This window comes from Syngnathoides biaculeatus, chromosome 9, assembly GCF_019802595.1.
Source record: "Syngnathoides biaculeatus isolate LvHL_M chromosome 9, ASM1980259v1, whole genome shotgun sequence".
NCBI lineage: Eukaryota > Metazoa > Chordata > Actinopteri > Syngnathiformes > Syngnathidae > Syngnathoides > Syngnathoides biaculeatus.
In genome coordinates, this window is record NC_084648.1 from 12,022,950 (window position 1) to 12,046,913 (window position 23,964).

The 23,964-nt window shown below is 42.0% G+C and overlaps 1 protein-coding gene across 4 annotated transcripts; it reads left to right on the top strand.

Moving 5' to 3' along the window:
- The first annotated feature begins 556 nt into the window (after positions 1-556).
- smad1 (SMAD family member 1) lies at positions 557-23,234 on the top strand. 4 transcript variants are annotated; one of them, XM_061830264.1, is made up of 7 exons: positions 557-828; positions 11,403-11,926; positions 16,401-16,664; positions 16,745-16,861; positions 19,168-19,389; positions 19,536-19,792; positions 20,410-23,234. In XM_061830264.1, the coding sequence occupies exons 1-7, from the start codon at positions 593-595 to the stop codon at positions 20,551-20,553; spliced, it is 1,764 nt and encodes a 587-aa protein (XP_061686248.1). In that variant the 5' UTR covers positions 557-592; the 3' UTR covers positions 20,554-23,234. The 4 variants fall into 4 exon arrangements, with proteins under 4 accessions (XP_061686248.1, XP_061686247.1, XP_061686249.1 ...); XM_061830263.1 differs by having other exon boundaries at positions 559-828; positions 19,165-19,389; XM_061830265.1 differs by lacking the exon at positions 557-828 and adding an exon at positions 1,038-1,822 and having other exon boundaries at positions 19,165-19,389.
- Positions 23,235-23,964: the final 730 nt, after the last annotated feature.

Sequence of the window (23,964 nt, forward strand, 5' to 3'; positions counted from 1 at the left end):
AAAAAGAAAGTGTTTGAACGATAATGGTAGAATTAATACAGTCATACATGTATTTGTGAAAGCATTTCAAAGTAAGAGCATTAAAATAAACTAAAATAAAACAAATGTGAATGACAGTAAGCGATATTTAATCTGATCACGCTCTCCATTAAGTACGCACTAAAGCCGATTGAAATCCATTTAAATCCCAAAACAATCATTACAAACCCAATAATTAGCGTGTCTTGGTCGTTATTACCGCATTTCAAACACCGCAAAGTATGCATTAAATACAAGTGAAGCCCATTAAAGTAGGCACGGGATCTTTTCAAGAAGACCAAATACACCAGTGAACTTGAAAAAGAGGAGAAACAAGTCAAGGTTTGTTGAAAATGAGGAGAAACAATAATAATAATAAAAAAAATGCGCTCTGCACAAGACAGCGCATCCCACGTTTTAAATTTATGTTTAAAAAAAAAAAAAAAACGGGGACTAACCACCAAACGGGGAGGGGAGAGAAAATTACACACACAAAAAACCCTCCCAAAGTGGGCCAAGCGCTTAAAAGTTGGCCAGAAGAGAGAGCCAAAGTTGCATAACGCTCGCGATGTGAATGAAAGCGAGAGGACGCGCATGGGACAAAAAAAGTAGGTCTTGTTATTGTCGAAGGCGGCCCCGCGGCGCGATACGGGCCTTGAGGCGGAGGGTGATGAGGCCCCGCGACTCGCTGACGCCAGGCCGCATCACGCAGCGGCGAGGAGCTCGGGACGGTGAAAGGAGGTGGGGGTCGGGTACGGGGGGGGGAGGAGGAGGAGGACAACAAGCTCGCCGCCTGCACGCTCGCACAAGGTAACGACAACTTGCTTTCGAACGCTCTTTGTGTTCACTTTTCGCTCTCCGAATTCAACGTTTAAGCCTTTAATTCCCGTCACTCTTTCGTCGTTTGTACCCCAGTCGAGCATTAACGGTTCCCAACGGCGGCACTTGAAACTTTCTCCCCCCCCCCCCAACATACACACTTTCCTCCCCCACCCGCCCACCGTAGTCCCACAATTATCCCGGTTTTAAATTGAATTTAAAGTGGCATTATGTGACGATAATATCAATAATACGAAGTCACTCGGGTTTTCTCCCTGTGCGTGAAGTTCCTCGAATACCTGCCAGGTTACTGCGAGACTCTTTCAAATGCATCAAAACAGCCCGCAATGCACTTTTTCCCCCGATTTTTGGCAATTTTAACCTCTCATTTTTCACGTGTGTATCTTCAAAACATCATTTTATGCGTGTGTATGTGTGCTCGTCATGTGTGAGCTCTCTCAGTGAAGGTGACGTATCAGATTACCCAAAGGATGTGCATTTTGACCTTCCTCGACCGAATGATCAACCTGTGTGACTGAAAACCTGATTATTAGTCTTCGAATTACATGCAAGAAAATGTTTGATAAATGAACACCAGTCTGTGTAACTATAGCTTAGTGGCAGTCACAACATTTGCCAGACGACAGCCTACGCTGAGTTGTGGTCTCCCTCTAAAAACGAGGCTAACCCCGACTTGGAGTGCCAAGCATAGCTGGGATAACTCGTAGGGAACCGCACACCATTGTTGTGGAGGTGGACCCGCATCAAAGTCTAACGCCAATGGCTGGATTGCACGTGACGTCACGCTTGTTCATCCAGGTGCTTGACCGCCATTGTTGTGGACGAGCAGTCAGCTGTCTGTCGTCGTCATGCCAGATTTTTGTCGCGTCTACGGATGTGGAAATCGCAGAAACGGAGACATTGGGAAGCGATTTTTTTTTTCCGCGTTCCAAAGATTGATGGCAGTCGCCGCAAAGCATGACGGGTAATTGGAAACCTTTTTTTTTATATTGGGCCGATGGGGGGCCATATTTCATGGTGTCGGGTACTTGTCAAGGTTGCTGATAGCAGCAAAAGATACTTTGTCAAAAAACAAAAATCTGATTTCGAGAAGTCCTCCTCTCCAATAGATGGCGGTACTGTGGCAGTTTTGACATTAGTCCGTTAGAAAGAAGGATGCAAATTTTTATGTATCAAAAGTAGTAGTATCGATGATTATGCAAGTGAATACTAGTACTTCTATTGGTCTGAAATAAAAAGTGCTCCATAGCTTTGCTCATTTATATGGCTTTGATTTTTACATTTTTTTTTTATTTCACATTTTTTACACAGCGTTCTTTCATCAAGAACATCAAACAGTTAATTTTCTGATTTTAATCAACGACCCTAACCCAAACCTATTATATGCTATTATTCACAACATGTTTTGCTTATTGTTTTTTTTTTCCCCCTCCTGGGATTTGCTTTATTTTACCCTGATTACAAACTTTATGGGTCGCTTTCAATCACGTACGGATTATTACAATTCGCTAGGTCTCATGAACTTGGCAAAACATTTGCAGCTTGTGAGCACGTACCTCGGGTCAAATAAATCACAAGTAGATAAATCACTGCTTTTGGGTTGTTCAGCACGGTTGTCGCCGTGATTGCCTTCCACCCGGCTCCTTGTCGTCGTAGACAAGGCTGCAATCAATTCAGCTCATGTTGTCTTTTCTCCTTTTGATCTTTGTGAATTATTCTGAAAACGCCGATTTCAGTTCAATGGGTTGTTTTCACGTGACGTCACCCCTCGTGCTGCCTCGAACAGTGGCCATTTTCGATCCGTTACCCATACGTACGCAAGGTGGACGACATTATGTTTCTAACTGCATTTATTGAAGATGCGACCGATGGCACATAGAGCCCAGACTGACTACTAGGCTTTCGTGGCATACACACATCATGGGACTCAGGCGCAGTATTGTTCCCTTGATCTTTTACTCTATGTGACAGAAATCACGAAGGAGGAGCACTTAGCTGTATGCTAACAGGGAAAAAGAACGGCGGTGGAATATGCTTTTATATAAACGAGAAATGGTCTGCAGACGTTACAGAGCTCAGCACACACTGCAGCAATTTTCGTTAGCTACAACAACCTAACTATAAAACATATAAAAAATATATATATGGGCACTTACCTGTAGGCTAACACGGAAAACGAAAGGCTGTGGAATATTCTTTTTTTTTTTTTTTTTTATTACGAGGCAAACGCCATTTATTCAATTAAAAAAAAAAAAAGTAAAACCTGTATATTAGTTCACCACGAGCAAAGCGAAATGTTTATCATTTATTTAAAATTTGATGACAATGGCAGAAATGGAAGTCGTCCACAAAGCCGAGTCTCCGTGAAGCACAGAGCCGCAGAACGTCCAAAGTCTTTCATCGGAAGCGTTAGACCATGTCCCTGCTTACGCAGCCGGACTTGTGTACCGGATCGCGAGGGTTTGAAGAGCGCGCCGGCTCCCAACTCTGGAAAAAGCTTCAGCGAATTGGCGAGAGTTGTCCGAAGAAAAGTCAGATGAAGGTTCTCTGATGGTGAGCAAGTCCTCTCTTGTGTACTTGAGTTCCAAGACGCCCGTGAAACACAAAAACACAAACAGTGACGGAGAGCATTCCGTTGACTGGTACTGGTACTGGTAGGTGTTAGGTAGAAAGGTTAAATGGGGGCGCGCAGTGGTGTACGGGTAATTCAGCAAAAAATGTGACGTCAGTGAAAACAACCCATTGATTGTATTATAGGTAGAATACACCGTTCTAAGAATATTCTGTAGCTATGGCCATGAAGATGCTTTTCTAATACTAGATATTTACTAATTTTAGGACCAATTAATAGAATTGGATCATTTCCTGTGTCATCCCTGTTTATCTAAGCCATTTTTCAGAATGGAGCATCTGTAAATATTTTATTCCGTTTCAGTGTGACTGTTAGTACTCGATGCTTGCAGGGTCTTTATTGCCGAGACCAGATAATGTAGTCTTCCCGCCGAGTGTCTTAAGCTGTGTGTCATTACTGTCACTTTCACTTTCCTCCCCTTTCTCTTCGCATTAAAACCTTTCTGCCACCATCACTCTCTCTTCCTGCCATCCCGTCTTTATAGCCAATGACCCCATTGAGCGAGGGTGGGGTGGGGTTTGGGGGAGGCTAATGGATGCCCCGTCCAGGACCCTGTAGATAAATAATGTAGCTTCTTTGTAATGTTCCATCCCGTCCCCTCCCTTCCCGGGGTGTGTGTGTCTGTGGGTGGGTAGGGGGGGCGGCCGCAGAGCATCATTAGTGCCGCCTAGTCCTGCGCAGGGCTGGACCTAAATTGATTATCAGACACTGGAAGAGCGCAAAGTGATCCACGGGGCTCGCACGCTGGTCAAAATGCGCCGCCTGGCCGCGTAGCTCCGCGTGCCCATTAGCCGCCCTCGCTGACCATTAAGCCGTAACGAAGCTACCGCAAACGAAATGTATTGAGAGACGGTGAGAGCACGGCTGTAGCAAATGTTTTTATGTTTTGTTTTTTTAAAACGAGGCTGCTGAGTAAATGCTACGGTGTGTTTCCTGCTTTTATAAGGAAGACCAGAGCTGTCGTCGGCATCTGTGTAACATTTACTCACCCGAGGCAAGTAGGCAAACCCGAGTGTTTTAATTAATATGCTAATTGTTGTGGTTTTTAGGGAGTGTACAATTGAGGACGACTTTTAGACCTGACAGCTCGTTTGCATTTATCATAACGGCTATGCGTTTTATATGGAAGTTGCAAAACCCCTGGATTTCTGTTTGAAACTTTTCTTGGAAATGAATGAGGGGAAAAAAACTGGAATTTAAAAAAACACTTAATATGGAACTTACTGCAAGCTTGTCCCTTGGTCACATTTTCTTTGTGTGACTAGATAAGCTTTCGCTGCCACTCAAGTGATAGGAATAAAAGCAACAATTCTGGAGTCATTAAAGTACTGTAATGTCTTCACTATCGGGAAAGAATAGCTGTCTTTCACAAGGATGTTTGCTTATAGCAAAAGACAATGTTTTTACTTTTACTTGAATGCACGGTCCAAAATTAACTCTTTGACTCACTGGCGAGGTTGGCCAGGAGTTAGAAAATGCACTAGACAAGGATATTCTTTTCAGGCCAAATTGTTAAATCATTTTGCATCAGGCTGCACAATATAGGTAATATTATCATTGTGATAATGACACGTGCAATATGTGTACACATTACTTTAATGCGGTATGTTGGATGCAAATTGAGAAGTCGTCACATCCTGCTCCCTGGCACGTGTGCGTCTAATTCTTCATCATTAAACTCTTTTAAAGGACTTTTAAGGTGCTTAGAGACTGAAACATCTGACTGTCGATGTTTCATTTACATTAGAATTTGGATTTTGCTCAATAAACCATGATGATAGTTGTATTACGACATTATCTGACTGTTTTAGTTTGTGCCGTCAAACCTGTTTATTGTTTGCTGTATTGCTGGACGATCTGGTGTAGAGAAATGATTACCATATGATTGATTTTTTTCATATCCTCTGATCTCACTTTTAATTAAAAATGTTTAAGATTTTTTTTTTTTTTAAATAGCGTGCTTTAAAGCAACTGTACTGAGAAGCTAGAGAGGAGTTTCCTCATTTTATCACAGTTTGTGAACAACACTCCTCAGAGTGCATAGTTAAGTCACCCCAACGTGATACTAGCATACTTACTAAGCAAATAAAATGGATAGAGAAAAACCCAAGAACATCTTTCACTGAACGATGCAGTGACTGGAAAAATATACTGTAATACTGGTTTGAATTCCAGAGTATTTTGGGACGTACAAGATAGAAAATAAACTGTTCCCTCGGCGATATTGAAGATACTTTGAATTGTAAACATCATTTTCCAGTTATTGCGCCACGTACTGTTTACATCTTTTGCTACTTTCAAATGTGCATCATCTTGAGTAACAATACAGATTAACTGGTTTTGCCATTTTACAAACCACCTGAAAAACAATGACTCAGCTGATTGTCGTTGCTTTGGGCTGGTGACCTCACCTGGTGTTGGCAACGGAGAGTGACAGTTACTGACTTCAATCACTTTGTTTTTTTGCTTTCTACATAATGACTTGGGTCGTGGTTCTTCAAATGAATAAACAGTGTTGTCCATTTTTGAAGATCCCGACGTACGTTACCTTAGACATCGACCAGATATAATAGCGTTGCTCCATGTCACGGACCTTCGTCGCAGGGACTACCGAATCTGCGTCTCATCTCACCTATTTACCAGAGCGATGAACAAATCAGAGGTGATTCGAATTGACAAGTGAGTTTGTTTGGGAGAAAAAAGCCCTAAATCAAAACAAATCAGAATTTTCCCATTCAAATAAAAAAAAAATAATAATGATGTGGTGTGGTATCTGCATTTACTTCTGGTGTTTGTCTGTTGCCATTTTAACTTAGTGTGGATGCGCAGTACAGTACTACTGTAGCTGATCACATGGATAATGGAGGGCTCTACCTTTAGAGGATAATCTCCACGAAATAAGGCATTCGAAGCCCGTGCCCAAGGAGCTACTCAGGTGTTCAGGTCTGTTACTGCAGCAGATGAATGGGATAAAATTATGGAAGATTTACTCAACACATCGTGGCAGATATTGATGAGAAGTATCCTAAGGAGCTAGTTTAGTAGGAGCAGTCTATGCAGAGGGCGTCCAATTCTTAATCTCGCTTTGCCATGTAGAAAAATGTTCTCTTCAGGAGCGTTGATGTGGTGACGTTGAAAGCTCCTCCAGTGGGAGTGGGGAGCGGAGTGATTTTGACTGCTATTTTGCCGGACTTTTACTGTAAATGGCAAGGGGGGCATGGAGGCCCCACTTCTGTTGCAGTCGTTATTGCACTTTGACTTGGGTGCCTTTCATACATACATACATACATACGGGGTGAAAAGGCCTTTATACATTGTATAGCACTGTGACAGGGCACAAGAGACCATGGCCATGATACGGTGGAGGATCTTGGTCAAAGTAAGCCATTTTAAACTAAAAAGAAGCGTGTTGCCAACAGGTTTCTTCTGGAACAAATAGTGGTTGGTGAACGTGCCAGGCAAAATGTCTTTTCTGGTGGTGTGACAAAATCTGTGACCCCGAATAAAACTGCGACCACCACGTAGCTGGAGGCGATACATATGTATAGAGTTTCTATACTATCAAATTGGATTTTTCATTTCTTGGAAGATTCCATCTTTATTTTGGAAGAGTACGAGGAGTAACAATTTGATTGTGATTAGCTAGACTTTGTTATTGTTAATGCAAATTTTGACAGAATTTAGTCCAAGCCCAACAATTTACTAACAACTCGAAGTACTGTAAGTCAAGTCTACGTTAATTTTAATGAAAAACTATTTTTTTTGTGTGTCTCAGAAAACAAAAGGTATTTACAAGTTATTTGGGAAGAGTGTTGCATAACTGTCATCCCAATGATAAAATCCCCAGAAATGTATGTGTATGTTTTATCAATGTGGTCCTGAGAAGATTGTTTATTTTGGTAATCATCTTTAGCGACATGTGATACAATATTAGAAACATCTCTCTAATCTCTCTCGAAAGTAATGTCAGGGCTAGGACATTTTTACAATATGCCTACGTACATCTGGACGAAAACACATTTGTATGATTGTAATGAACTCTTCTTGGAATGATGACAGTCGATATGCTGTGCTGTTAAAAAGGATTGTTTGAAGGACGTAAGGGCTCACAGACTTCAACCAGATGGGAAAATGCAGCAGAACTGAGTTTTGGTAAATCTCCACCCTCGTCTCTGGTGACAGTGTGAAATGGTCGGCGCAGAAATGCCAAATGTGCTCATCTATTTATAGAATAGGAGGAAAATGCCGTATTTACATTGTGAATACCTCTCAGATAACACTCGTGAAGCCATATCGGGGCCTAAAAGCCTGCCTTTGGTCACATGTTATGAATTGCCTGAGGGCGGGTGGGAATGTCCCTGGAGTATGGCTGCCAGCTGTAGCACCAAGACAATGGAGGACACAGAAGTGTGCTCCAGATGTTACAGTACAGCCCTTTGTTGGAATCTTCCATCCGAAGAACATTAGACGGGTTCATGAGGTGTACAAAAATAACTTTCGCTTACCTTAGCACTTTTTGTCACCGTTCCACTGGGTTAGAAGACAGATAAAGAACTAAAACGGCACAGTTAAGTCTTTGTAGTTGGTTGATTGGTTGACAGTGATTTGTGACAGCAGGGATATTGTTTTTGTGCTTGAAAAAAAAAAAAAAAAAAACGCTGCAAAACTACAGGAATCCCTTCTAATTTTTTGTATTTTTATTCTGGGCAGGTGGCCAGATAATGGTAGTTGTTTCTCCCAAATTAAGTAGTTCTTCATTTGTGAGTCGGTACGATCATTATCATTCTAGTTCAGTGAATGTAATATTCCTCGGTTATTCCTTTCCACTATTGGTGGGACAGGCTATGGGTGTCAATTTATAACCGGCAATTTTTTTTTTTTATATATTTCAAATGTATATTTTAAAAAAAGTTGGATTTAATTTGTACACTACATACCATCAGTTCGTTTCTCTAAATGAGCTTTCTTTGTAGTTTTGATTTAATCCAAGTATGTACTGTATATACCATCTATCAGCGCATTTCTGAATTGCAACAACGGATCTGAGCTGGTCTTCTCACTATTCCTATCTTATTTTTAACAATCTGATCAAGATTTGATTCCGATCTACTTGGTTTGTTGTGATGCATATCGGAAGTGGGCCACATCAGAGGAATATATTGTCACTTAAATCACTGAAACATTACATGTGCTGCATTCAAATTATTTCAAATGATGGGAATAACTTTGTTAGAAATTAATTCTGTTTGTAGATATTTCTCATGATGGCACATAAATCATATGCAAAATTAATAGTAAAGTTCAACTGTCCCCTAGAACTTCAGACCTTCAAGCTGACTACATACTAAGACATATCATCCTGGATAGTGATGGAACATTTATGGATCATAAATTGGTTTCTGCAACAGTCTTACATAACTGTATGTCTTCAACATTCAGACTTGCTTCATATTGGCTATTGAGTGAGTAGGTTTATGTTTGGGGGGGATATTTCCTGATTGTTTCAATCAGAGGATGACAAAATCAGATGGGAAGCATCTTCCTGGATTGTGAGGGAAGACAATGCTAGTCGGATCTTAATCCTTGTTGAGTGCCGCTAATTGGGCGTCATTTAATAATCGTTCCCGTTGTAAGGAATGCCCGCATCTTCAAAATGCCATATTTTTCAAATTACAACTTGAACTTGGTATTATACTGGAACTGTTTGGCACCAACATTAACACATTTCCACAAAATCGAGTTTCATAAGTAATTCGATTAGCTATAAAAATCGCTACTTTAAGTACACTGTCTCTGATTTACAAAAAAAAAAAAAAAAAAGGCCGGAAATGGAAGGCGCAGTTCGGCTGTGTTTATCGTAATCTGCAGTGGCCTTGATTCTCTGGGGATTGAATCAATTGCAACTGGACTACTCTGTTTGTCTTAGAAGTTATGAGGGAGTATCAGAGAAATTTGATGTACAAGCAACTTTGTGGTGTAGGGAGGCAGTTGTCCAATCTGGGAAGGTGGGGGCGGGGTTGGGGGAGGTGGGGGTGGCTTCCACTCCCCCTCCCCCTCCTCCCACACATCATCCTGCACCTGTGGAAAAACCTGCACTGCTCAGCAAAAGGAAACGATGGCGTTGTTTTTGATGGCGATGACAGACACGAAGACAAAACTATGCCGCCTGTTTCCTGTTGCTCCACTGTGGCAGATTAGAACATGTCAGATGTTCGTTTTGGAGGTGATATTGTTGTCACACACTGCCTCTAAGGATTTCTGTCTTTTTTTTTTTTTTTTTTTTTATGCCATATTCAACATCTGTCCAGAATGGGGAGGGACAAAATCAACCCTGCCAAGGCTACTGATAAACATTCTCCTCACGAGATTGTACAGCGTCACTCTTTTAGATAAACCACTGTACAGTAATTTTGAAGGCCTGGCTAAGTATAGCTCTGTTCCTGTCAGGATGGTTGTTTTTTAGCAAGTGATCAACACGGCCCGTAAAAAGCACCTGCTCTCGCAATATCCGACCCCCGGTTTGTCATTACGATATTGTCTACACGTGTGCTGTCTGACAAAGATAGCAATTGAAATTTAATCCCCTAATCTGAGGCGACCAAGAATAACTAACGGGCATTCTTAATGATCTATTTGTTCCTGGCTGTGGGAAATACAATATACTGCAGGCTTTACTGTCAGTGACGCACTCTGAGCCCTGAGTCACCCCGTGCATTTATCAACACGGTTACAGTCGCAGAAAATGTCAAAAAGATGATGAGGCGCTTCACATCTTTTTAAAAGCTTTGTTCTGTGCATCCCACTTTCCTGATGAATAGATCCCCCGCGACATGAATTAGATGACAGATTTAAATGTGCGCTTCCTTCTTATTGTCCTTGTCTGGCTGAGTGTTTGCTGGTCGGCGGTGTTGAAGATCAGGAGGACATCTTCCTTAGTGGGGGGGGGCACGCTGGACTTCCTCTAACTCAAAAGCATTCTTTTGAAATCTCTCTAGATGAGTTATTGCAGAAATTTGGCCTTCACCAAAATAACTAGAGTGCCACTAGTAGAGCGCACACCTCTCCCCAAGAGAAAATAATTGGCAAATTTGCAGCTACTGCTTAAAAGATGTCTACAAAGTATCACCCTCCATCCATTTTCAATACCTATGGACACTTTACAATAATCTCAGTAAACCTGACAAGCATGATTTTGTGATGTAGGAGGAAGCAGGAGAAAATCAACAAGTACAGAGCGCACTTGCAAATACCACAGAGGCAGCGGCGTCACACCCATGGGGAATGTGAATGTTTCAGCGCACACACACTTTTCCCCAGGGGTTTCACACGTGTGGGAGTCAAACACGCACTTTTCTCACTAGAAGAATTCAGCACCCTCAATTTTACGGTTTGGTTTTGAAAAACTTTTTCCAAAGAGTTGTCCACCTGTGGTGGATGCATGTGTTTGGACAGGAACAGTCTTCGCTTTTCCCGCTGAAAGGGTTCAACACTCAAACATTTGCACAATGACGCCCCCAAGCAGAACTGCTTACCATTAGGGGTTGAATGACTAAAGATTTTTTTGAGTCAACAGTAATGTGATGAAAGTCAATTCATCATCTTAACCATCTTAACTCTTAATTGTAGCTTTGGGACAGTGGTAATATGTAATTATGACTAAAAGGGCAAAAATGGAAAATAGCATCCTTCGAAAATGTGAAAAGAAAAATATGCAGCATGTATTGTTTTGGCTTGCTGGATGGCTACTTTGTTTTTTGTTTTTTTTTTTTTTTTTTTTTTGTTTTTCAGAATGATTCAAGATGGAAGGGGCTTAGTTAAGTAGCTAAAGGAACCGATGACCTGGTTGTTCTGTTTCTCTGTCGACTGTCACCTCGAGATTGACTAAAATATGCTGATCAACCTTTCCTTTCAGAAAATCTGAGGAAAATCTCCTGACACACGCCAGCGATTCCCTCCTGAAGCTGGGCCTACACCCGCCGCGCCAACTTTCTTTCTGCCCATCGGAGAAGGCGGGCGTGCGGGCTACCCCGTCCATCATGAACGTCACCTCGCTCTTCTCCTTCACGAGCCCGGCCGTCAAACGCCTGCTGGGCTGGAAGCAGGGCGATGAGGAGGAGAAGTGGGCCGAGAAGGCGGTGGACGCCCTGGTGAAGAAGCTGAAAAAGAAGAAAGGTGCCATGGAGGAGCTGGAGCGGGCGCTCAGCTGTCCCGGTCAGCCCAGCAGCTGCGTCACCATCCCCCGCTCTCTAGACGGACGGCTGCAGGTGTCCCACAGGAAAGGGCTACCTCACGTCATCTATTGTCGCGTGTGGCGCTGGCCCGACCTACAGTCCCACCACGAGCTCAAGGCACTGGAGTGCTGCGAATATCCCTTCGGCTCCAAGCAGAAGGATGTGTGCATCAACCCTTACCACTACAAACGTGTGGACAGCCCAGGTCAGTACGGTCTTTGGTGGGGGTCGAAAATATAGTCACCATACGTCAAGCGTGTAAAACTCTGTTACAGTGGTAATTCAAAGGATATCAGACTCTATTAAATCACAGCAAAATTTCTCAATGAAAATGGGCAGGACATAAACATCTTGACCTTTTTTGTACAAATAGCATACATTGTGGCTAACCATTCGGAAGCAAGCGCAAGGAGCTAACAGCAGGCTACATTTTCACTCATGGCACCTTGTCAAACAGCACAATCGGATGGACTCCAATGCACAATGTCAGTCAGGTGGGATTTATTTATTAGAAATGGAACTTTATTCATGTTGCTCTCCCTTAGAGATAGGGTGAAAAGCTCGGTCATCCAGGAGGGGCTCAGTGTCGAGCCGCTGCTCCTCCACATTTAGAGGAGCCAGATGAGGTGGCTGCGGCATCTGATTCGGATGCCTCCCGGACACCTCCCTGGTGAGTCATTCCGGGCATGTCCCACTGGAAAGAGACCCTGGGGACGACCCAAGACACGCTAGAGAGACTACGTCTCTCGGCTGCCTTGGGGACGCCTCGGGATCCTTCCGGAAGAGCAGGAAGAAGTGGCTGGGGAAAGGGAAGTCTGGGTATCACTGCTTAAGCTACTTCCCCCGTGACCCGACCCGGAAAAGCAGTACAAAATTGATGGATGGATGGTAGAAAATTGATGGATGGATGGAACTTTATTCAGGATTTTAGTGGAAAACTACTGTACAAAGATGTCGACAGCCGGCTAGGTAGATGCTAGCATGACCCGGTTAAAGCAGCAATCTTTTTTTTTTTGTGCTTCTCCTCCTCAAGCAGAACAAACAGATGGACTGAAATGAACCATTCCACTCACAGAAGATCAAACTTAGGGATGTGCCATTACCACTTTTCCAGACCAAGTAAAAGAACTTAGATTAAAAAAAATTACTGATAATTATTACATTTCACAATTCTGATGTGTTTTTTAATCAAATACTGTTCAAAAACCAACAAATGTTTTCTTTGAGTAACGTAACTTTTTCTGACATACAGTGGAACCATGGGTTACGGACAGTTCGGGTCGTGAATGTTTCAGTAACAATTCGGGTTCCATCTAAAATTTTCTCCTAATCGCCACCTCTATTTATGTGCTGTTTTTGGTTTGCAAACGGTCTTTGTGTGGCTGGACGCTACGATGTAAGTTGTGCTTCTTTGGGCGCTGCGTAGTGATTATTGACTTTGTGCATAAAACAATGCCGTGAGAGGAGAACTACTGTAGTTGTCTATTTTGCAAGATGAAAAGATGTGTCATAAAAATACTATGGCATGTACATTATTTATAGAATAGTAGATTTTTTTTTTATTTATTATTATTTTTTTTTAATTAAGGCAGCAAGCGGATAATGTCGGCTTAATCACGTCAAAAGTAGCATTCCACGTATGTTATTTTGCCTCCATATCCTGGATCACCCAGTCACAAATGTAATATTTGGGCGTTTGTGATTGACGTGGTAAAAGAAGTTTGACATTAATTTTATTCCGATCAAAAATCTATCTATGTATGTATGTGTGGTGTTTCTTGAATTGTAGATTATTTTCAAGGAAGATAAGAAATGGTTATTGTGGTGCCACAGCGGGCGACTGTTTAGAACATCTGCCTCACAGTTTTGAGGGCTGCGGTTCAAATCCTGGCCCCGCCTGTGTGGAATTTGCATGTTCTCCCCGTGCCTGCATAAGTTTTCTTCGGGCACTCTAGTTTCCTCACACATCACAAAGACATTCATTAATTGGAGACTCAAAATTGCCTGTAGGTGTGACTGTGAAGGCGAATAGTCGTTTGTTTACATGTGCCCTGCGATTGGCTGGCAACCAGTTTGTGGTGTTCCCCGCCTCCTGCCCCAAAATTGCTGGGATAGACTCCAGCAATCCTGTGACGCTTGTGCTGATTAATTGAATTTCTTTTCATTTCAATGGGAAACTACCTCGGTATTTAAAAAAAAAAAAAAAAAAGTATTGAGTTACAGATTGGGTCATAGAACACATTAAGTTCATAACCAAAGGTTCCACTGTATAATCAGAATCAGCTTTATCGGCCAAGTCTGTAAAAACACATTCAAAACAAAGCAACAACAACAAGACAACAACACTATTCCTTATAAAAGCCAAGCAAGATGTAAAATCTTCTTTATTCAGAATAGATAAGTGTGTTCACGTCCCACATTGCGTTAAGCTTGTACAGAGTGCCTTTACCCATTTGCGGTTCCTGTTGTAGACCAGTGCAACGTCAATTGTGTACACCTTTTAGTGCAACTTTTTTTTTTTTTTTTTTTTTTACAGATATTCAAATTGTATATATATTTTTTTGTCAATCCCCTTACATATTTCACTTATGCTGCCTAAAACCTGTAAGAAGGCATTTCAGTTAAGTGGTGTCTCAGTATGGACAGTAGTGGCCATTATGTCGGGGCCGAGATTAGAGATGAATGTCGAGTCTTGTGGATATACAGTACAAGTAACAGTATGGATAGTCTCATTCTTTTTAGAATAAATCCTGTCATAAAACTCATTCAATAATAGGTTCAATGTATGTTTAGTTTGCATTATTTTTGCTGGCAAAATCACACATTAACAGCATTTTTTTATTTGGATAATTGACCTTATCTGCAGACAAATCAAACATTGTTTGATTCCTAAACTTGAAATTAAGGGTCCATGTTTTTTTTCTTCTTTTTTGGGAGAATGACTGGAACAGGAAGCCTACCACCTTCGCGATACAATAGGAGGAAGGAGTTGCTGCCTGCCTTGCACACTTTTTGTTTTAGCAGCAGTGGGCTGGAGATGGTTCAACCCCAGAGCACCTGTCTTTCCACGCCCCCCTCTCCTCCACGCCACCACACGCACACAACACATGCTTACACACACCTAAATTCCAGTCCGTCTCCCTGTGCTGTTCCGCTTCAGCTGTCATCCCACTCCGTCTTAAGCCTTTGAATAAAAAGTACACAGTGCAGAACACGTCTTGTGTTATCAACAGGCTTTATTTTTCAGCCATCTACTATGTATGTATAGGCACAAGTGACGAGGGGGGGTATCGCCATGCTTTGTGTGTACTGCACTTGAGTGGGCATCATGCCACGCGGCTGGGATGGATTCTTAAAGAACGGCACGCCTCAGAATGTCCTCTCTCTGTGAAAATCTAGGCCAAATAGAGCCAGAGGAGGCTGGCACGTCAAAAGTTGTACAGATTCTCACAAAGCAGATCAGATTTTACAATGCACATACACATTGAAAATGTTAAAATACAAACATAAGAAATGTCAAACATGATCATTAATATAACAATGAAATGCATGATTTTTAGTATGTTATTAATGAAAAAACGGCAGCCGGTATGGACCCATGCGTTTTTTCACCACAAAACATGATTTTGACGTATACAGCTTTTTGTAACTCCCGCCATGACGGATTTGTTTTAGAGAGAAGCAGGAAGTGACATAAAGGGTGGTAGTGCACTCAAGCGGTCTCTTATGTTTATACTAGTTTTACCTGCTGGAAGGTAAGCTCGTTGTTCCTTCGTGTTAGCCAAAATGCCGTCTCGTTGTGTTGTTGGATATTGCTCGAACACTCGGGAGGATAAATTCGCTCTTCATACCTTTCCAAAAGACCTGGTTCGTCGTGAAAAATGGATTGCACAGGTGCAAAAGACAGGTTTGTGTGTATACAGCTACTAAAAAAAATAGTTGGGGCAGGGGGGTGTAATCCGTGAGTCAGGGGTGCTAAATGTGTCGATTTGCCACCCTGGCCCAAAGCGGTGATTGGCGGATGCGGCGCCGCCAGGGTGGCTTGTTGCGGCACCGGGCCGCGGTGGCTGATCTCCACCGCAAAGGTGGATCGGACGGGAAGGTGGTTTGGCCAATTTCCGGTTTGGCCGGGATCCGCATATCATCTAAATATGGCTCCAAACAATAGAGTAATATTGCCCCGGTCACTTCACTTGGTTGTGAGATGTCCACTTCTTCAAAAAGAGCTTCCGTGTCAGAAGGGACGTGTTCGTCTCCCATAGTAGGTGGGACAGCGTGTTTTCAATGGCAAATGTCCCAGTGTGAGGTCAAGGACAGAAGATACATCCAATATGGCTACCACTTGAATGTCGAATGAGGCTTCCACAATTTTGCGTGTGGATGACGCGCTCTCCGCTCATATTTATTTTTTCGTAGACATTGAAGAGAATAATCTTGTTTTTTTTCATTACAATATGTATTTTAGAATGTTTATAGGTGTGACACTTGACCTTTAAGAACAGAAACACATGCCATATTTTTCTGAAAAATATCTGCAAACTCATTTGTTATGGAGGTTCCGCCAACACTTTATTTTGACTTAATTCTTTGCACCACTGTATTCCTTGACAAAAAAAACAATTTTAAAGATGTTGCTGTGAGTCACTTTGTTTCACCCACATTGACTCCTTTGTTTGCAGTGCTACCCCCCGTGTTGGTACCACGCAACAGTGAGTTCAACGCCAAGCACACGATGCTGCCTCGCTTCCGCAACCCGCTGCAACAGAACGAGCCGCACATGCCGCAGAACGCCACCTTCCCCGAGTCCTTCACTCAGGCCAACCCCATCCCCTTCCCTCATTCCCCCGGGAACAGCTTCCCGAGCTCGCCTGGGGGAGGGAGCAACACCACCTTCCCGCATTCGCCATCCAGCTCTGACCCTGGCAGCCCATTCCAGATGCCAGGTAAGTCTTGTGCGGCTACATTACTTCCTCATTATCAACGTGATGTCGAACTTTTTTGTTTGTTTGTTTTTTTTAAATAGAGACGCCCCCTCCTGCCTACATGCCCCCGGAAGAGCAGATAACTCAAGACTGCCCCCTGCCGATGGAAACGAACCTCATGGCTCCGCCTATACCTATTGAGAGTAACAACCGGGCTGGTAATTTCAATCTTACACACTTATAGTGTTGCGTACACGGGTTCTGCTCATTCTGTAGTACAAAAAAATTGGAAATTGAGTTCTGTTTAAGTATGTTCTCAAAACAGATAAAAAAAAAAAATGCGTGGGCTGGGAGGAGGCAATGAGATTGTGTTTGCGGTGCAAGCTTTCCAGCAGTTTTATGAAGGTCATAAAAGTTATGTTGTCACGTCTGTTTTGTTAATGAGGTTTTAACAGTATGGATTCTCTTATTAGCTCGATGTGGTGCAGTAATTATAAAACCTGCTGCCATTCAGTTGCGGCCAATTTACAAGCCACCAAGATTCACTGCTTGTGAAACCTCGCAAATTGTACTGATGACATGAAAAGATAGGTAGCAGGCTGAATTTCCCACAACATTGGTCTTATTCACAACATTCTTGTGGATTTTAATCTCATCAACCCTCAGATAAACTGGAGCTAAAACAAAGTGAACATTGAGGTCTTATCTTTGTGAATTTACAGTCATTAACGGGCATGTGCACACACAAGCTATTACGCGGTTCTCAAGGCCTTGGCCTTCTGCACGCTATTTTTTTTTCCTCCATTCATCAATTATTAATGAAAAAATAAAAAGGAACCTTTAAGACCTTGGAAAAATTACACATTTGCTCCTGCCTTTCCCCCCAGGCTCCCTCCTTCCACTTCCAAAAACTTGCCATTTGAACTTGGTGTATTGGTTTATTTATATATATATATTATATATATATATATATATATATCCCTTGTAACCTTAACTACAATTCCTTTTTAATAAGTTGTATTATTGTTTGTTGATTGGATGTTTCCCCCAAAATGTCTGCATGTGCCTGGACATTAGAGTTTGGGCAACATGTGTGTTGTTATGGTTTAAGCTAGTTTGGGAAGTTAGGGATACGGTAGGAACACTCACTGGACTGGACTGGACTGTTCTATAGAGCTCGTGCACGTGACGTCACCATTTTCACGGCGCCATATTGACAGTCAAAAAGCGGTGCTTGACAGTGTGGGGGGGGACATTGAACTGGAGTAGAATATATACAATCCCCGAGACTTGTCGTGCTGTTGGTTGTTACAACAGACAAGACAGATTTTCAAAGAGATCATTCTATGGAATACCAGCTGAAAAGACCAGAAAATATTGATGGATTTCGGCAATGCAACGTGATGGATGTTGCCCAATCAAATACCCAGGACTGTGAAGCGATCACTTAATTTCAGGTAGGAATTATTCTTCTGACTCTCAAATTCCTAAGAAGTATTTATAATGCCAAGTTGGCTCATTTGAGAACAATGTGTTAAAAAAAAAAAAAAAGACTGAGTCGTGTCCAACATACACGGAACTGTGTTGCGGCCACACGTTAAACTTCGGTAAAGCTCTCCCTGACAGACTTTTTATATATATATATATATATATATATATATATATGTATATATGCATTGTTCTCAAATGAGTCCAATGCGTATTTTAAAAAAGAAAATAAACCGCCGGTCACAGAGAGGTTTGCGTAGGTTAACATGTGGCCGCAACACGCTTCTGTGTACGGGGGCTGAAGCCTATCCCAGCGGTTTAGTTTCTTTTTTTTTTTTTTTTTTTTTTAAATACGCATTGGACTCATTTAAGAACAATGCATATTCGAAAAAAAAAAAAAAAACATCTGTCACGGAGAGGTTTAACGTGTGGCCGAAGCATGCTTCGTGCACGGAGGTGCCTACTTGCTGTCTTTTTTTTTTTTTTTCCAGTCATAGTTAATGAATGCGAGTTTGTGTAAAAACCAGGGGTCATTTATTTAAATATTGGTGTTTGTATTGAAAAAATCTGAGTGGCTCATCACTATGTGGGAATTTTTCTTGATTGAGAACAGATCCAGCAACGAAGTATTTGTATGCGTCCAGACTTTTCTACGCTTTCAAACTCTTCTGTGTAAATCTCGTCGACTTACTCGCCAGATCCACGTGTAGATCTAGTTATTCAAGACCAGCGGAAGTGGGTTAACAATCCACTTTCTTATTAGCGAAAGATTTCGGTCCTCTATGCCAAGTGTCTCTCATTTTTCCACGTTTATTATCACCTGCTAAATGTTTAACAGTATCGGACAAAACTCTGGGCGTCATGCTATAAGATATATATATGGCCAGTCACGTGACTTTGTTGACGTTGGTGCATGAGCTCCATAAAGATGTTCGAAAATCTCTAAAGTAGGGCGTCCAGCAATACCTTTAAGAAAGGATGGTCTTGGTCTTGATGTGCTCTGCTCATGACCTTTAAATGTGATCCCCCACAGCAGACGTGCAGCCTGTAGCCTACGAGGAGCCCAAGCACTGGTGCTCCATTGTTTACTACGAGCTCAACAACCGCGTGGGCGAGGCCTTCCAAGCGTCATCCACCAGCGTGCTCGTTGACGGCTTCACGGATCCCTCCAACAACCGAAACCGCTTTTGTCTGGGCCTGCTCTCCAATGTCAATCGCAACTCCACCATTGAGAACACCCGGCGGCACATTGGCAAAGGTGCAGTGCGCTAAAACCAATGAAATGGCTGCAGTGAGACCAAATCAATTGTTGGCAACTGAATGGGGTGAAAAAAAGCTTTGCGAGGATACAAACCTACAGATTTTTTTGTGTATTGACCTCTCTGATTTCCGCACACCTTTCAGGAGTCCACTTGTACTACGTCGGCGGCGAGGTGTACGCCGAGTGCCTCAGCGACAGCAGCATCTTCGTCCAGAGTCGCAACTGCAACTACCACCACGGCTTTCATCCCACCACCGTGTGCAAGATTCCCAGCGGCTGTAGCCTGAAGATCTTCAACAACCAGGAGTTCGCCGAGCTTCTCGCCCAGTCCGTCAACCACGGCTTCGAGGCCGTCTACGAGCTCACTAAGATGTGCACCATCCGCATGAGCTTTGTCAAGGTGGGTGCTGTTTATGGCAGTGGTTTGATTTGCACCACATCTTGATGCAATTTAATTTAGTTCAGCTTTTAAAATTTTTTTTTTTTTTTTTTTTTTTTTTAATTATTGGAGGCACAAACTTCGAGTCAGACCTAAATGTTATTGTATCTGCCCAGGTAATGACAATAAAAAATGTGTGCTATTCTCATTTTAAAATGGTGTGCAATACGACACTGCAACCTGAAGGGGCGCTGTTGAGTACTTATTTGCAATCTAAAACGACATAACCATTCTGCAACTCCTCTGGGTGGTATTATTCTATTCAATACAAAATTTTGGACAGGAGTTCAGACCATTCCGACCAAGATTCTCCCATCTTTTAAAAAATATTGTGAACAGATTAATTGGTCATTTATTTTGCCATATTGACTCACAACGACATCCTTAGGAATTAAGAAAATACCAGTTCCATACCTGGACATGATCAGTTAAAGAAATACACATGAAATTTGGTCGGGATGTCTGTCACAATGAGATCCGTACATAAAAATGTTTCAACCTTATGCCTCAAAACAAACAAGAAGTTGTCAATTTTGTTATGAAGTCAGTGCATTAAAAAGGATTCCAAAATGTTTCAGGGATGGGGAGCAGAGTACCACCGTCAGGATGTGACCAGCACCCCCTGCTGGATCGAAATTCACCTCCACGGCCCCCTGCAGTGGTTGGACAAGGTTCTAACGCAGATGGGTTCCCCCCACAACCCCATATCGTCTGTGTCCTAGACTTCCCTCAGGTCCAGCCCAGCATTTTTTTTCTTCTTCCCAAATAGCAAAGAGAGTCGATCCCAGAACAGTTGATACCTTATTGCCGCAATTGGATTAACAGTCTGATTGAAGCACAATCAACTGATCTGGAATCAGTCAAGGTAGGACAGATTGTTTCCGTGGGTTTTCTACTTGAAGGACGTCTGAAGCGGGCACATTCACAGATCGGGAGAGGAGCGAGCAAGAGCGCATGATGCAACTGGAAGAAACTTGATCTTAGTGACCAACGCTAATAATCCAATCATCACACTCTTGGTGAACATAGACTTCCTCCCAAATCTTGTCTCCTTTTTTTTTTTTTTTTTTTTTTTTTTTTTTTTTTTTTCCTGTAGTTCTGTTGTTGCTCGCCTGGATGCATCCAAATACTGCACCCCATGAAACATCCACGTTTCAAAACTGCTTAACGGCCTGGTCCAGCTTGGTTTTGCCATTGTATAAATTGTGACAGCGTGGCAAGACACCTTGCTACGAAGAAAAAACACAAAATGCAGGATTCCCTCGACTGCTGTCAATTGTTTGGCCTTTGTTGTTCTTGAGTTTAATCATCTATGTCACAGCTAACAATTTCAAGGAGACATGATCCATTTTTGTCATAATATGAAGCACTTTGCAAATGTCTTTGATTCAAGGAACAACAATACATTGATTAATCAATCAATAACTAATTATCAAATTGATCTTTTAGAGCAGTGGTGTCAAACTCATTTTTGCCGTGGGCCACATTGTAGTTACAGTTTCCCTCTGAGGGCTGTTATAAAAATATTTAATAGTATTGTCATATTACACACGAAATCTATGAGCTAGTGTTGGATTCAGAAAATGAAGGCAATGCGTTTTTCAACTATTCACATTTGGTAAATCAAAATTGTAACATATCAACGTTATCATTTATGACAATGACAATTTGAAATTTTACTTGCAGATTTTCACGAGACTCATGGCAGTTGACGCGCATGATTTGCCTCTGCAGGCCACATAAAATAACGTGGCGGCCTGGATCTTGTCCCCGGCCCTTGAGTTTGACACCTGTGTTTTAGAGACAAGTTTGACAAAATTGTCCAAGTTCTTGGAAATTCAGCTTCTCAAAAGAAATTCTCATATTTCTTCAAGTAGTGCTGTATAAACGCAGGCAGCTTCTTTTTCTCATCAAAGTAAGATATTTGCAATCAAATGCTTTTACGTTGAAAAACAATGATCACCATTTTGCCCATTTTCTGGCATTTTAACGGACCAAACCAGTAACCGAATCAGAATTACAGCAACACTAATATGCACTTGCGATAGTCCACGTTAAATGACGTTTGAAGGGGGGGTTAGTTTGGCTTCAGACAAAATGAGTCACTTCATTCACCCCGCTCTTGGGCGTTGCGACTAGACGAGGGTCTTCTTCCTGTTCACAAACGGGCCAGACTCTGAAGAGCAAGGCGAGCAGGAAAAGAGGAGAAAAAGCCAGACATTTTTTTTTTTCTGGGTGGTGGCAGCGCGTCATCACTGAGCTGGTAACTAACACCGGTCAACCGGTGTAGCCAGTGGATCTGTGCATGCGGCACATGCAGCAAACACCGTGTGCCAACTTACGCTGATAGTGCTGTTAGCTAATGCTAGTGCGTGCTAGCACTGCAGCTATGCTTAGCTTTTGGCTTTTGTCGTGTTTCTGTGTAATCCATATTTGAAATATCCCATCTTCGCCCGGCTGTTTTGTCAAGTAATGGGTGGAGAAACTTTGTGTGGGGGATTTATGTAAATTAACTGTACGTATTACGGCATCACTAAGGGAAGAAATTTGGAAAGTCTTGCTCACAGGCAGATTTTGGGAAATGCGCACCTCAGATTTACTTGGTTCTTTAATTTCACGTTAGATGGGTCGGCAGGCACTATTAAAATGTTAATATTTCCACGTCACCTTTCACTGGGTTAATATTACACTTCACTCATATAAGTGTTGGTAGCGGTCTGAAGTGATGTAAAAAAAAAATATGGACAGCGACAATTGCTTTCGACACGGAAGACCAGATCGCAGTTTACTGTTCCAAACCAAACCGTCTTCCTCGCTAGAACTGTCTCTGTATGCATCGCATGCTTTGTTACTATAATTTTTTTTTTTTTTTTTTTTTTTGCCACATTCCAGGTCACTGGAATTGCAGTAGCCCATCACGCTGCAAAGACATCAGTGTAGAATTTTACTTCTTACATGTAAGAAAGACTCTAAGGAGGATCTGTGTGAAATTTTAAGCCTCTCCTTGGGAGACTATTTGAGAAATTTAGGAGTGGGATAGGGGCAGGGGGGCATGCTATGGGGGGAGGGGGTTATTGCACGAAAAGGGCATTTTAGATAAATATTTCTCATCATGTGTTACGCACATGTTTCCACTCATGAACTTTGGTTCAAATAGTGTTCATAGATATATTCGTCTTTTTGACTATGGTGCTGTTTTATCCGGTTTTGCAGCGCGTAGTTTGGTTTGCGTAGCGCTACACGTCGTTATGACTCGGGCCGGTATGTATTTAGCAAAAGTAAAGCTACACCATGGACTGATGTTTTAAATAACTGTTACATGAAAATGTTTGGTTTTTAATTCATTTCACATAAGTGCCCAACCATATCATTTTAAAAAAATAAAAATAAAAGTCTGTTCTTACTTGCTTTAATACCATTATACGCCTTACATCCTTTTTGTATTTTTGCTCGCACTTTCACGTGTTGCCTTTTTTTTTTTTTTTTTTTTTCCCCCCCTGATTGTCTTTGACTTCGTCAAACTCCCAGAAAAGCAGTTTTATTCCATGAATATCAAGACTCTACTGGAGGATTCAAATAAATTTGTTTCAGTACTATGTATTGTCTTTGTTATTGTGTCTATGTATGCTTGTTTTTGATTTCAGGAAATGGACACGAGCTATGTATAAAATATGCGCATTGGCACATCCGGAAACGTCTCTTAAAAGTGCTAGTATATAAGAGTACATTTAATTTTAAAGTCTAGACTACTGCAGTGATTCTCAGTGTGGCACGCGGCTCCTTCTGTGGTACAAAAAGTATCACTGGATTAAAGTATGTGGTAGTTATTTAGGTAAGGTAAATACAGTTCAGTTTTATTTAATTCAAACTACGCGTTTGTATTTCACATTTAGATTCTGTATTCATATATTTAGTCAGAACCTTTTTTTCCCCCTGTACAAATACAGTTAATACACTTGAGAAACCTGTATGGTTTTTGACGCTCGGGCCTGCTGTACAAAGGAAAGTAAGCCTCTGCTGCCACCTGTTGGTGTCGAGCGTCACCATTCAGCTATATTGAATGCCGAAAAAAACCCTTAAGTCCTCTGCAGTTTATGCAGTACGGTGTGTCCTACTTACAAAACTGAGGCTCA